At 38.6% G+C, this 15,748-nt stretch overlaps 1 protein-coding gene across 1 annotated transcript in view; it reads left to right on the top strand.

Annotated features, from left to right (window-relative positions):
• The window catches only part of BTBD11 (BTB domain containing 11), a 602,423-nt gene that overhangs the window by 320,344 nt on the left and 266,331 nt on the right, over window positions 1-15,748 (top strand). The window contains exon 7 of the mRNA XM_044087588.1: window positions 4,160-4,253. Within this exon, the coding sequence (XP_043943523.1) occupies window positions 4,160-4,253 (94 nt within the window). The remainder of the gene's footprint in view (window positions 1-4,159; window positions 4,254-15,748) is intronic.

Raw genomic sequence — 15,748 nt, 5'->3', positions numbered from 1 at the left:
TTCTTTCCATACTGTATGAGTTATTGCTCATTGGAAGCACAGAGAATTCAAAGAAGCAGTACTGAAGAAATTTATGTAACTGGATTTATACTGCTGTCTCTTGTTAGCACTAGAATGAGAATTGTGTGTAAGGGTAAAGTATATTTGTTCAATATTCATTGTGGTGCTGAGAAATTATGCTGTGCTGTTAATATTTTTAACTGAAAGTATCTTCATATGGAGACAGTTCTAATTGAAATGTGTTATATTATCATGAGCATTTTGTTAGTTTTATGCTTAGAAAGTCCTAGAAATGGAGAGCAATTCTGCTGTACTGTTAAAAGTTATGTTTGGTTTGTAAACTGTAGGCACCCTGTTTAGTTAAGCTTGCAGTTAACTGGTGCATTGCACTCGCTTCCAGTTTGGAAGGAGCCTGCTATTAGTTTACCACATATGGTGTTCCAGTTTATCATATGATCTAAGAGTCTGCAATGTGTGCTGTAACTGTACACAGTGACACACAAATTAGTAAACAGTATGCTATACACCAAAACAGAATTGGAGGTATACAGATTAGCAGCTTGCCCAGAAGTTTATGGAATGATGCATAGCTTTGTAAAACATGAAATACACTGTAAAGCAATTTACAGTATGAGGCGCAAGCAAAGTTTACTAGTCTTTTGCGTGTAATATAAACACATACAATATAAAGTATATCTGTGTAGAATAATATGTAACAGTATAGCCTAAGACCATTTTGTAGTATGAAACATATTTGTATACATTGTGAAGTATTACTGGATTGAGTTTATATTCTGCTAAATCACACTATTTTTTAGTAATCTGCAGTGCAAAATACAGACTACATTGAGATGTTGTTCCCAGTGACATACTACAGTCCGATTAAACCTGTCACTAGTTTATTGTAGTCGTAAATTTTATTCCGTTAGCCTTCATCTGAGCAAACCATTCAACCAGAACATGAAAGGGGCCTTGTGCCAAACAGATTTACCAGTTAACAAATAGAAATGCAGTATAAAATATTATGTATAGTAATTTACTATACACTATCAAATATGTTTTTCAACGTGATGTTTGCAACATGAGGTGTACTGATGTATGTATGTATTAGAACAGTTTACCAAAGATGTAATCCTCTGCAATGTGGCATTCTTTTTTTTTTTTGAAACATAACATATGCGGTGAACAAAGTGGAATATGCAATGGGTGAATGAACACTGCAGAATTATGTGGATACAGAAGAGTTTTATGCTTTAGGGTGCATGTAAAAGAATCATTGTTTTGATACGGATAGGATGGAGTATAGGTTTTTACAAGAACCAAATCCTAGAATGCATATTATTTAAAGGTTATCCAACAAGTCGTGAACTGGAGAGTGAGAAGATGATTTCAAGCTTGGAAGGTTTGTTGTTGGGAATTTGTAAAAAGTTATAGCTTGCCATGCTAAAAGTGTCTGTCGTAGAACTAGATATGGAGATAAACACTGGCAAATATAAGGTTGTGCTTTTTACTTAAAGAAGTAGAGGTTATTGCTATGGATGTCTGATGCTGTGATAAAAGGTGTAGGGGGGCTACAGGTGAAATCAGACTGAGGCTAATTAGTTGATAAAAACTCAGTTTTTGCCAGCGATATGCATCAATCATAGCTAGGGCAAAACAGCAGAGTGTACCAAAAATGTGTGACTTCATGGAACCGAGAAGTAGCTGTGCGTTTACTCATGTCTGCTTTGTTGTATTCTGGAATGACTGGATCAGCTGTGGTCACTGATAGACAGAAGATTAATTCATGAAATGGCTGGTATGCAAAAATGGTGGCATACAAAGAACTAAGGAAGATGAACACGTTCTCCCTTATTTACAGGCAGCCAAGGAATGATCAGTTATAGCTTTTTGTTTTTAGTTTTAAATTGAATAACTCGATGAATAACTTGTTGACTAGAGCGGGAGACAAAATAAATAACTAAGGCAGCCGGCAAACTAAGATAATGCTAGCTAAAATATAATGCATACCAATTAGCATTGTAATGGTATATAATATGAGATAATGTTATTTACATTAACATGCAGCAGTTTGTAGAATGTAGTACATCTGTGCCCTTTGAACTCTATCTGTGCCTACTATGAGGTGCTGCAGTGTACAGGAAGTTATATTGTTTGCACTGCATTAATGTCAGATTCATAGGTTCATAGGACGATACTAGGCTATTGGCCCTTATAAGTCTAGCCAAGAAAATAATCATCCCTGCCAAATCTTCACCCCAGGACCCTGTCAACTACAGCATAGTGTATTACATTATTTACTTATTTATTCATTTATCCATCCATCTATCCTTTGTTGGTTGGGTATGATATAACTACCTGCAGTCTGAGGAATGATAGTACACAGTAGTATATAATGCCATAACGTCCAGCTTGCCATTGTGTAGTCTTTTACCTTATGAGACACAGCAGAGTGCAGCACAGTAGATGGTGGCATGTACTAGTATGTGCAGCATACAATGACCCTGTAACTGCGTGCTTTGAAAAGTGTACCAGTGTATGGCGTTAAATACAGCAGTCAGTAATATGAAGTATATATTGTCAAGTGTGACACAGTATTCTACAGTGAGGCATGTTAGTGTCCGCAATGTTTGATGTGTAGGACTGATAGACAGCACAAAGTTTTTATGCTGTGAGATACAGCAGTGTTCAATGCAATGGTAATGTGTTAAAGTAATGTACAGGACACATAGTCTCTGCAGAGTAAGTACAATAGTAAATTAAAAGTAACTACACTGCACCATGCCATATCATCATTCCTTCATATGAATGCTGCCAATCATCGCATGCCTTTTGTATATGGCCCTGAAGATCTTTTTAAATACTTCACTTACCTTCACTGATTTTTTTTTTCCTCTGACATAATCATTGATTGAGCAATAATGCCCTCAGCCTACTTGCTTAGAAAGATGCCCTAGACAATCCACTCGTAAGAAGAGTTTCAGAACCCTGTGTGATAGGGCACTTTTGATATTATGGAGTGACCAACCATGTTTTTTTTCACAGAATTGTGTACAATTTTATTTCTCATTTAACAATCGTTAGCTAGAGTAATTGTACTACTCAAAATGGACCAGTGTCACTGTTCAGGAGCTGAGTGTAAGTCATACAAACTAAAGCCATGCGGTATGTAACATAGACAAGTTGGTTACTACATGATCTGTAGAAATCAGAATAATGGTACGTACATTGAGGTAAGAATTCACAGTTCAAAGGAGAGGAATAAGTACAACTCAGAGATGTGGTGAGACTCTGCATCTCGCAGGGCAGTCGCATTGAATATGAGTACATCCATGTCATGAGACATATTTCCTGTCAGGCACTGTTATCATCTGGTGGACTCATCTGGAAATTCAGGTGGATGTGGTCCTATGGCAGTGGTGCATTATGGAATCAATCCAAAACTGAGGTGGCAGGAGGTGTAAAGAGATAATGTGAGAGAAATAAAGTGGAAATAAGTACAAAATGGATGTAAGCCCCTCATGAATGCTAGTGGTCTCACTAATGTGCATTGTAGCACAGCAGTAAGCGATATACAGGAGTGTATACTGTCTCACAGGAAAACTTTTATTTTTTCTTCACATGTTTCTATGTAAAAAGAAGAAAAATCAAATTATGAATTTCTTGACGTTACTTTATATTTCTGCATATTATGAACATGCCATTGTATAATTGCTATAACACATATTATGACTTGTGTTAAAATGATACTGCATTTTAGTGGTGTCTGTTTACACATGATCGCTGTATTCATTCTCAACAACCTATGAGGTTCCGTGTCATTCTGACGTGCACACATCCTCACATGAAATACTGTTTGCAGACTGTGTTAGTCATCTTGCCATTTTATAAAATAGAACAGCCAAAGAAACATTTTAAATGGATTTAGAAAAATATGTTTATTAATGGGTGTCACTTAAAATGTATGTTTGAAGACCTCTTGTGGCTGTATTAGTAGCAGGTACCTGCAATCAGTTAGGATAAGTACCGATTTAAAAATATGCAGTTACACCTTAAATGCAAACCCTTCTCAGTTTTTTGCATCTTTTCTCATATGATATATTTTATAGCATTGCTGTGAAATGTTACCATTTAATAAAACGGTATATCTTTTTAACAGCTGCTGCTTGATGCTGGAGCAAATGTAGAAGGTTCTTTGGTACAGGGGGAGGAAAACTACAGCGAGACCCCCTTACAGCTTGCTGCAGCAGCAGGTGAGACTATTTAGTTAGTACAGGATAACAATCTGCATACAAAAATAACAACTGAGCTGCAAAACAGTGTTTATAAGACTGTAAATGGCAAATAATTTCTGTACTTCGCTTCTGTTTGACAAGAATTGACCCACTGTAGCAGTTGCCGAACCCATTGGTGTTGATTTTCATAAATTAATTTGTAGCTGATTTAAATTGTATGAAAATTATGTTACAATTTCCTGCTTAACAAAAAAAAATGTTAGTTAACTGACTATCCCATGAATTGCACATATAGTGTGTGTGTGTGTGTGTGTGTGTGTGTGTGTGTGTGTGTGTGTGTGTGTGTGTGTGTGTGTGTGTGTGTGTGTGTGTGTGCATATGTACATATATGTATGTGTGTTTGTGCATGTATTGTGGGAGCGACTTCCATCCTGTTCAGAATAGGTTGTCTTGCATATACCTTCTGGTTTCTGGAATAGACTTCAGCTCCCTCATGGCCTTGGTAATGCAGGTATTGGAAAATGAACAAATGAGTTTCAGAACAGTCCATTGTTTGTGTCTAAAGACAGTTTTGTCAAAACAGACTTTGTCCTTTCATTGGCTTCCATACATGATGTATTTCATAGAATAAAGTCACATCTGAAAACAACAATTTAGTGCTGAAAAGCTGTGGTTTTACCTAAAGTTTCTAGCTTCATGTGGTTTGTTTTGTGGCACAGAGGGTTAGCACCCTAACTGTGACCCACATGACCTCAGGGAAGAATCACAAGCGAGTATGTGGCAACCTAGTGGACTACATATACCCATAGTGCAGTAAGCTTTAGGGGGATTTCATTACATTTACTTATACCTTTGAGTGTGAATAGCAAGTTGGTAGGTGGCAAAATATGTTCTCAAAGAGTTGCCTCAGTTGCTTTGTAGCCGTATTACTTTGAGGGTATTATGTTTTCTTTCACAGAGTAATATCTACTGTTGTTGCATAGAAGCATGACACATAGAGACACACAGAGACGAGAAGACATCATTGCTTTGGTCTGAGCTGCCTTTAATACATAAGGCGATACTCACCTCTGACCCCATCTTCTTCTTGTGGTCAACAGAGGAACTTAGTGTATGTGCATCATTAAGTGTTTACTGCCCTAGAGAATAACAACAAAACCTCGCAATGTCTGGGTATTTCATGTCAGCTGTCCCTGCTGCTTTCAGATGCTACTAGTGAAACCGATTCAGCAAAATCTTGGCTGGTAGTTTATTCTGTCAGTTATTATTGGAGCATTTCTCCCCTGAAATTGGCTTCGTTCCAAGTCAGACTTTCCCGGTTAATAAATGTTAAATAAAATAAATAAATATTAATCTTATGTCACCATTTCTGTGGCCCATTAATCCTATGCATATTCACTCAGTTTATTTCCCTGATGTTTGAAAACTCCACAAGAGAGAGGAAGGAACTGAGGAACTCCCCTGTCATTTCATGGATAGTTTGGCAAAAAAAAAATATTTTGAATGTCACTGCAGCCCTCTTAGCAGCCGGAAAGTATGCTGCAGTGTTTCCTACATTGAACCCAGTGCAGGTGCATGCCTCCCCCCACGACACTCAACTGAGAGCATGTACTTTTGTTCACTGTGCTATCACTTATATGTCCCCACCATATAAAGTACATTTCCAGGCCTTCCCTCACTTCTGCTGCAGGATGAAATCAGTGCTATATACCCCACAGATGAGTGCATAGATGATGGAGCTCACTTATCCCCCTGTGCATAGATGATGGAGCTCACTCCCCCACTCCTTCCCCAGACAGTGTCTCTGATTCTGTGATACATGGACCACTATTCAAGTCCACTGCAGTTGGAATGCAGTTAGTGCTTCATCCAGCTCTGTCATTATCTGTTATTGGTCTGGAAATTGACACAAAGGATTATGGAGCTGTTAGCAAGCTGTTTCCTGTGATCCAGTGGTCCAAGGTTTGACTCCCTCAGTCTCCATTGCCTAAATGTGTGACTGTGAGAAAGTCCTTTAAACAGACAGTGCTCCTGGGCTGAGTCTGAAAAAAGATCTATTGAGATCAGCACTGGTCAACAAATATAAATAAATAAATAAATTCTACCAGAATTTTGATAGAATTTTGAGGGGGGCAGATGCCAACCTGAAGTGCAGTTTGACTGACATATTTCTACATCAGATGGTAATATTTGGAATAGCAGGAACCCAGGATCTGATAATGTCTGTCAACTTTATTTCTCATGCCCTTGCTAAAATACATGATGTGATACTAAAAGGAGGGAGACAGAAGCTGTACATGAAAAGAGACATGGAAGAGCTCTCCGATCTTGTAGCCCAGACAGGTATGACCCTAGCCCAGAGTAGCATTCTGCCATCACCCAGAATGATGCCGCAGTACAAGGAAAAAATTATTGACTTCAACAATTGACTAAGCTTCTGGTGCCATTCTAAAGGGATCCAGTATCTGTCTGCCTGGGATGACATGGTCGACAGACCACGATGCTTTGCCAGAGATGGCCTGCACCTGTCACCCCTGGGATTCCGGATACTGGCTAAGGTCCTTACCGCCCCTATAGTGCCTTTTTTAGGCAAGGTTCAAATGACAAATTCACCACTGTAACAGGAACAGGCAAGCAAAAACTGAGGGTGATGCTACTCAATGCTAGAAGTCTAAATCTCAAAATGCACTCACTCGAGGCACTCCTTAAAATGGAGAACATCGATATTTGTGCAGTGACTGAGACCTGGTTCAAGGCTTCAGAGAGCACCCCTGCACTACCAGGCTATAACTCATACCACACTTTTCGGCCATGTAACCTGGACCGGAACACCAAAGGCAGAGGTGTGCCTATATTCATTAAGGATATCCACATCTCCAGGCTAGTTGCTCAGCATAATGCAGCCGAGGTTATCCAAGTGCAACAAACTCTGGGCAAAACTGCACTCCAAATTGTAGCTTGCTACAGATCACCCACCATGCCCCAGGATTCCCACTCCTCTTTTCTTGACGTACTGGAAAATATTAGGGTTCAACCAAACACCCTAATAATGGGCGATTTCAACTACCCCACCATTAATTGGGAAAACTACTCATGTACCAGCTTCTTCACTCAACGCTTTCTGGAATACATAAACTCCAATGCCCTGGATCAACTTATCCACACCCCCACCAGGGGCAAGAAATATCCTAGATCTAGTCATTACCAACATGAGTGACCAGTGTTCTACACCTGAAGTCAATGCCTCATTGGTCCGATCTGACCATAAGCTAATTACCCTAGATATCCACATCCTGCCCCCACCCCCCATTAAGGAAACCATGGTAACAAATTTCTCCAAAGCCAACTTCACGCTTCTTAAGACAGAAGTGGTGAACTTCATGACACCCATGCAGATGGACAATACAGTTATGACTACTGAATCCTACACAATTGCACTTTATAAGCACTTACATGAGTGCATCGATTGTGCTATCCCAAACAGAACCAAGATGCTGTCCTCCAAAAAAAGGAAGCCAATCTGGTGGTCCCCTGCCATAAATAAACTGTACAACAGAAGGAAAAAACTGTTGCAAAAGAGAGTAAAATCCCATGAGTGGAGGAGCTCCCTGGTCAGCCTCGGTAAGAAGCTACAATCCCTGATAAAATCCTCCAAAGCTAGTTATGAAAACAAAATCGCCACTGATTCTAAAGACAACCACAAAGCATTCTATAGCTATGTCAAGAATCTCAATGGCAACACTCAGATCTGCTCTGAGTTACAGCACAATGGCACTAAATATACAGACCCAACTGATATTGCCAACATCCTGGCAGATAGGTTCAGTGCTAACTTTACCCCCCTCTCACCCCCTAAAGAGCCCATCTCTATACTGGAAGAATGCAAAGTTCCTGTAATCACGGCTGCACAGGTAAAAACCACACTCTCCAAAGCCAAGAACATAGCATCCATGGGACCAGACAACATCCCAGGCTACGTTCTACATGAACTACAGAACAAACTGGCACCCCACCTAAGTACCATGTTCAATCATAGCCTCACCTCAGGCTTTGTGCCTGCTGAATGGTGCACAGCGATGGTTATCCCACTCCACAAGAGGGGAGCCACCATGGACCCCAGGAACTACCGCCCCATTAGCCTGACAAGCCTGGTCTACAAGGCCATGGAACGTATCATCATGGAACTTATAAACAAAGACATTGGTAATCTCCAAACTCTGGACCCCACCCAGTTCGGGTTTGTAAAAGGCAGATCATGACTCCTAAACCTGATAGACTTCTTTGAAGAAGTCACCAAAGCTGTAGACAAGGGTAAGGTGGTTCATACAACCTATCTAGATCTTGTCAAGGCTTTCAACACCATCCCCCACTCTGGAATTATAGATAAACTCAGTAAACTAGGTATAAACCCCTATGTCACAAGATGGGTTGGCAACTGGCTCACTGACAGAACCCACACTGTGAAAGTAGCAGACTCCAAATCCGACTTCAGACCAGTGACAAGTGGAGTACCACAGGGTTCAGTCCTGGGTCCTCTCCTGTTTGGTATCTACTTCTCTGAACTACAGGCTAACACAGAAGGTCTTTGGCTAATGAAGTTCACAGATAACTGCAAATTAGGAGCCATAATCGAAACTCCTAACGATGTGGACATCCTACAAAAGGACCTCACTGAGACAGATGCCTGGTGTCAAAGCCATGGCCTCAGCTCAATGCCAAAAAGTTCATTGTCATCCCCTTTGGTAAAAACTCTGTACCCATGAACTACAATATATATATGGGTCTACAACGGTTGATTGAAAACTCACTTGACTGAAAATGAAATTACTAGAACCACTTCACTGAAAGCTCACTTCACTGAAAATTCATTTCTTTGAAACTCATTTAGTTGAAACTCATAAATGGCCTTTTCCCCACTGTAGTGCGACCCTGGAGTTAGTATATAAAGTAAGGGGGGTGTGGGGGGCACAGCCCCCACCACATTGGGGGTTGTGGGGGTGTAGCCCCACACATATTATAAACATTTTAAACTATACACAGTGATACTTACAAGTGCAATAAATAACTGTTTCCAAAAGAGAATATATAACCAAGATATAGCCCCCAACACCCCGCAATGTGGGGGGCTATGCCCCCCACTCCCCCTTACTTTATATACTAACTCCAGGCTTGCACTACAGTGGGGTAAAGTGAGCTTTCAGTGAAGTGGTCCTAGTAATTTCATTTTCAATCAAGTGAGTTTTCAATCAACCGTAGTAGACCCATATATATATATATATATATATATATATATATATATATATATACATATATATAGATATATATATATATATGTATATATATATATGTATATATATATATATAGATATAGATATATATATATATATATATATATATATATATATAGATAGCTATATATATATATATATATATATATAAATATATACACACACACACACACACACACACACACATGCACACACACACACACACACACACACACACAAAGTCAATATCAGCATTGGCTTGAAAGTATAAAGACAATATATGCATGACATTATATGTAGAGTGACTAACAAAACACAATATATACATGCATTACATACAGAGTGGATATCAGAGATGCCCTGCTAAAAGGATCACAATGAAAAGTAGAATCAAAGCAAGGTATGCAAATTGAAGTAGGGAAGGAAAAGGCAAATACAGAATAGTTGTAACACAAACACTTCATATAGATTGAGGGATTAGGGTCAGCAAGTGGAGAGACGTGTTATGGAAGGGGAAAATGAATGCCTGTAGAACATAGGTAAGGTGGAAAAGTAGAAAGAGGAAATAGAGTAATAATGGAAGCAGTAATGCAAGTATGTTTAGTTATCTGTGGATGAGCTAACTGTAAGTGGCTGCAGTGAGAGGAGTAGTGTGGGTTTGCTGTCATGTGTTCCTTGCTTTGTGTGGCATTTACATGTGGCTTTCTCAAAGAAATTTCTTAAGTTGGCATCTTTATTTGTATAAGGGTAAGGTCCACACACATTGTGCTGCATTGATCCGACTAGAATCTGAAGGTGGGATTCATGATTTTTTTTGCCTCTGTCACCTTTCTTGTCACATTAGGCATTGTGATCATATTACTCCTGTGTTGCAGGGCCTCCACTGGCATCTGATAGCTTCGAGAGTCATGGACAGGCTGCTGGTATAGCATACCAACCTCCACATGATATGCACCCATTGTGTCTCAGTGATTTCTTAATTCTTTATCATCCTTCTAGAACCCATTAGTCAGCTGAACGGGGGCTGCTGGGGATTCTCAATTATCTGCTTTAAATGGCTTTCAGTCAGTTTTGACTTAGGCCTTGCTCCTTTTGAATTCTCTGCACAGACATCACACAGAGTACACCACAGTGGACTACTTAAAGAGGTCCCCAAATCATGCCTGTTTTTGAAGGCCTGAATAAAGTCTGCTATTTTTTAGGCTTTTAAATGTCATTCTTCTTTTATATCTTAGATATGTTGATTGTTTTAATTGCTTATTTTTGTTTGTAATGTGTTTAGTGTCAAGCTTAAAATAATATGCTAAGCAATGGTTTCTACCATAGCACTTTATGTGTTTTACTCCAAAATTTGCAATGTGAAACTGAGAGGGCAAGTAAATAGAACTTAAGAACACTTTTTGTTACAATGCTTTTACATAATTAAATCAAAACAATTTAAAAGTACAGTTCTATAAGATAACAGTCAACATAACACACTTAGTACTAAGTAACCCAAGCATTGGTCACTGGTTGAGATAACCAGAGTAGAATTGCTTCACTCAACTTCTTGCCAAGCAGCATAGTATTTGGGTATTAAGTTAGGTTCACAGAACATCTTTACACTTTTGAAGGATATCTGCCGATGCATTACTTAAGTGCTTAAACAGAGTAACAACTGACATTGCTTTTGAAGTGTTGTTTTAGAGAAGATGTTAAGTACGTTAACAAAGTTACAGCTGGCATCAATTCTGAGGTATTATTTTAGACCATCACTGAATTTCTTGATTGTGAGAACAATCCTGTGACTAACTAGAAGGTTTCCTGTTTTGTAGGACCATTAACTGTTCATAGATTCCCAAGTAGATACTAGGAAAGTAGTCTTAAAATCCATACAGGAGTCTAACCAAGTAAGTCAGTGTACCTTGCTACTGGGTTTGCTGTGTTTTGATTGTGCTCACCACTTTTTAAGGAAGGCTGCAGAGACAAATCAAGGGGGTGAATTTATGAAAAAACACCCAGTCTTTGAGACTTTGTTTGATGTGTAGGAGAAACGTATTCCAAAGTGGGGGATGTGTTGTGTTAGGAACTCATCCCACCACCAACTCTTATTTATTTGTTGATGAAGTTTGAGTTCTTTGGTGTGGATATTTAGGGAGTCATTGCTTTTACAAAGATTGATTAGGGCGGACATTTTGTGGCATGGAAGGAGAATGAACAAAGGGAGAAGGCATATAATCCATCTGGCACAACATGGCTGAACTATAGACAGAGTATACTTTAATAAGTCTTGGCGTGATTTGGTATGGCGTGAAAGTAGCTGCACAATTCCTTAATTCCTTACAGAAACTAAAACTGGGCTGGCTGTAGTTGGTGGAAGCTACGTCAGGGTAGAGCTGTATGAAGGAGATTTAAAAATCTTCTGCTTTCGAGGAAGAGTTGGTTATGTTGGTGAAGCAGTCATTTCCTTTTGTGGAAAAAAATAGTATTTCATCCCGTGGATTTTCCATCAAACTAAGGACTACTAGATTTTACCCTAAAACTGCAGAGTGCTATAGCTACTGAGAATACTTGTGAATCTGAGTCTATCTTATTCTTCTTGAAGTATCGGTGACCCTGTCGTATTCTGCTACTTATGTGACTGACAGGAGAAGGATCTGTGTTTGCCAATGAGTGAAAGTCTGCTTATTGTTCCTGCAGTTTGTTCAAACCTGCTATATATTAGGATATGACCCTTCACTCCTGTCTTCTGGAAGAAAGACTGAACTAGCTAAAGATGGAGTTTTGTACTGAGCTGTGCTATAGGAACTATATTTTTTTCTGCTATGAATAAATAAACTATGTTATGTGTAAGTAAAATAAGCCCAAAGCCTATACAGAATTTAATAGGATATTGAAACAAGCTACATTCCTGCATTTTTTTTTGTTTCCACCACTCAGTGCTCTTGTGCTCACTTGTATTTTGGAGTGAAAAAACTCTACTTTGTTTTGGTTATTTGCTTTTAGTAAAAGTTAATATTTCACTTAAAAACTGTAAGATTGTGTTTTTATTCCCCAGTCCTTTGCAGACATACCTCAAGATATCACGTGCCGGAAAATTTGGGCAAAATTTAATCCTAAACTGATTAGAAAATGGGTCAAAAATGGCTGATCGCATCTACTACCGGCCCTCAGCCTGAAATCAGCACAGGTGTCTGTTGATAACAACTGTGAAGACTGGGATAGTAACAAGTAATAATGAACTGAGACCATTTTTACAAAATTATTCGCAGACTGTGTTATCATAAACCCCATTATAAGAAAGACTGAGAATTTGAACTGAGTTTCCTGAAGTTGTAAGCCCAGATATCTTATCATTTTATTTGCTGACATTAGTACCTTAAGCCTTGCGGTAGTGAGAAGCTTGAGTTTCTGACTGGATACAAATGTGAATAATTTTATACCCTTGCCTTGCAAGGGAAACCATGTGGCAACAAGAGGGTTATTTGCCATTTGGACACATCTGTTGCATTATGTTAGAAAACAGAGAAAGCTTTCGAAGTGTTTTCAGGAAAAACAGTCACCATCAGCAAACTTTTCAACAGAATATGCAGGAAGTAAGTCAAATGTTGTTCTAAAGATTAACTGGAAAGTGTAAAAGCATTTCAGGAGAATATTTCTACACACCAGCACAATGTGTTAGCCCTACAAGAAAAGTATAGTTATCTGTTGGAAACCCAAACTCCACCTGCAGGTGTTCCTAATCCATTTGAGGGGGCCAAAAAGGAATATTTCATATTAAAGCCAATTCCTTTCTGCAGAAGATAAATGCAAACAGTGATGCAGAAACCTTTTTAACATTCGAAAGGGTGATTGAATGTGAAGGTTGGTCTACAATGTGAGAGTCAAGGTTGTTACTCCATTTATTTCTAGAGAATAACAGAAAGCTTACTGTAAACTAGAGTTTACCAGTGCTAATAATTATGGCAGATTGAAAGCAGAAATAGTGTTCCACTGTGGTGTGACACCTGATGTAAGGGCCCATAAGTTCCATGCCTGGGTCTAGACTGTGGAGAAGCCATCTCATTCACAGATGGTTGACATTATTTATCTAGCAACAGTGCCCCAAAGGTAGTGGAGATGATTGTCCTTGACCATTTCTTAAGGAGTTTGCTAGGTGCCACAACACCATGGGTGTCACAAGAAAACTCACCATGTGGATTAACTCATAGAATGAGTGGAAAGACGTGATAGCTGTGGATTTCCAGGAAGTATATTAAGGCTAATATCGGAGTTAGAACTCAGTATTGCACAGCTCTTAGAGAGTTTAAAAATAAAGACCAGAAAAATGTTTGAAGTGAGCATAAAACAGATCAAGTAAAATGTTTCAAGAGTATCATCTTTGACACTTTGCTGAAAATTCTCATTTAGCCAGTGAAAGTATGCAGTCAGCATACCTCTCAACTGTCCAGATTTTCAGAGAATGTCCAGATTTTTGCCTCTTATTTTCAGTCTGTTCTGCATAAAATTTGCGGTTATTGGCAAATCATTGAGGACTGAAGTCACTAAATAATAGTAAATAATGACAGACATTTCAGTTTCAGACTTCATATCCTTGCGGAAATAAATAATAATGCAAAACCCATAATACTGGCAACTTGTTAAATTTATAGGAGCAATATTTAAAATCTGTCCCTATTTTTGGGCCTTTGCCCCCCATTTTTTCTGACTTTGTCCAGATTTCTTTTGCTGAGAAGTTGAGATGTGTGATACAGTGTAATATGTGCACTAACGTGTTTTCCTTTATAGGAATCACAACAGTTTCTTGTAAATCAAGCTGTGCTTGGAATTATTGGAATTATGTAACTAGCCAACTGATGAAGGTGTGAAGCAAGGGTGTAGAGAATACCTGCACATGCATTTTTGGATTCAAACAGCATGTTAAAATTATTGAGTGAAATTTTGGTACCTGAACACAAATGGACTTTAGAAAACTAGGGTGTGTGTCTGTGTGTTTGCAGGGTTTCAAAAGGAGGTAACCTTCAGCAGAAATGGAACCACATGCTGCCCTTGGAGTAAACTGATTTTCTGAAGGTGGTGTCTCTGATTTGGTCTATGATGTAATTTTAGGTGAAGCCTGTCCTAACCTGCTAGAATTCTGAAGAAAGGAATGTGAGGCGCCGCAGTCTAACACTGTTGTTGTAGAGAAAGAGGGAAGTAGAAAAATATATTTTTCAGTAGTAACAGAAGTTAAAAGAACATTGAAGCAAACTGCATTCTTGTAATTGTTTGATTTATCTGGGAGACAGAATAAAAGCCTTTTCATGGATCAGGGAACTACACCCTTGCTGAGTCAGGGTTCAGAGAAGAGTCTAATCAGTTAGAAGAGGGCAGTAATGTCCCATCATTGGATAGGAAAGGGTCAAGTTAAGTAGCGTCAGAAAATTTAGCGAAGGATGAATGACCTTACCTCTCATGTAGACAGAGCTGAAGGAGTGCTGAAGTACTTAAACATCAGCCGTCATAATTTTAATAATAAGCAGTGGAAAGAGACACTCAGAGAAACCAGAAAGAATATTCAAGTTGTTTATAGGGAAATAGACAATACAGCCTTTCCTATTCTGTATCCATATTTTGAGCTTTCCAAGTACCTTTTGTATGTTGTTGACAAAAAAAAGGAACAGGATAGAATGATAGTTGTTGACACCTCAGCACTTTAGGCAGCTTGTACTAAAGCTAACTTGTACTGATATGGGGGGGGGAGTACTTAGGTGTACAAAAAACTAAGATTTTATTGGCTAAATGTTTTTTTTTCAGCAATTGAAAAATATTCTGCTTGCCTTGACTTGTCAAAGAACAAAAATCCTGCCTTTAGCTGACCCAAGTTCCACTGGCCATTATTGAGGTTACCTTTGAGTGGATAGCTATAAACATAGTTGGACTCCCTATTTAAAACCACAAAAGGGTATGTGTATATATGTATATATATATATATATATATATATATATATATATATATATATATATGTATTGGAGAGTATGCACTGCACTGCACATTTTCGAGAGGTTATTCCTATGTGGAGATGAACTGCTAAATCTATAGGAATACCAAAAGTGATTCTAATCTAACAAGGAACACCTTTTTATAGGCAATGGATTTAAATTCAAAAATTTGTTAAGTGTCCTGGAGTAATGAAATTGAATGTGTGAAAATGGGGACTTAGATATGCTAAATCTGAGATCTCTTTGCCTTGAAGTATTCCATTTTTCCTATGGTAGGTGATCTCA

Source organism: Protopterus annectens, chromosome 11.part0, assembly GCF_019279795.1.
Source record: "Protopterus annectens isolate FY-2018-M chromosome 11.part0, PAN1.0, whole genome shotgun sequence".
NCBI classification, from domain to species: domain Eukaryota; kingdom Metazoa; phylum Chordata; order Ceratodontiformes; family Protopteridae; genus Protopterus; species Protopterus annectens.
Note: the sequence above shows the minus strand (reverse complement) of the source record. Positions and strands in the feature narration are given on the sequence as shown.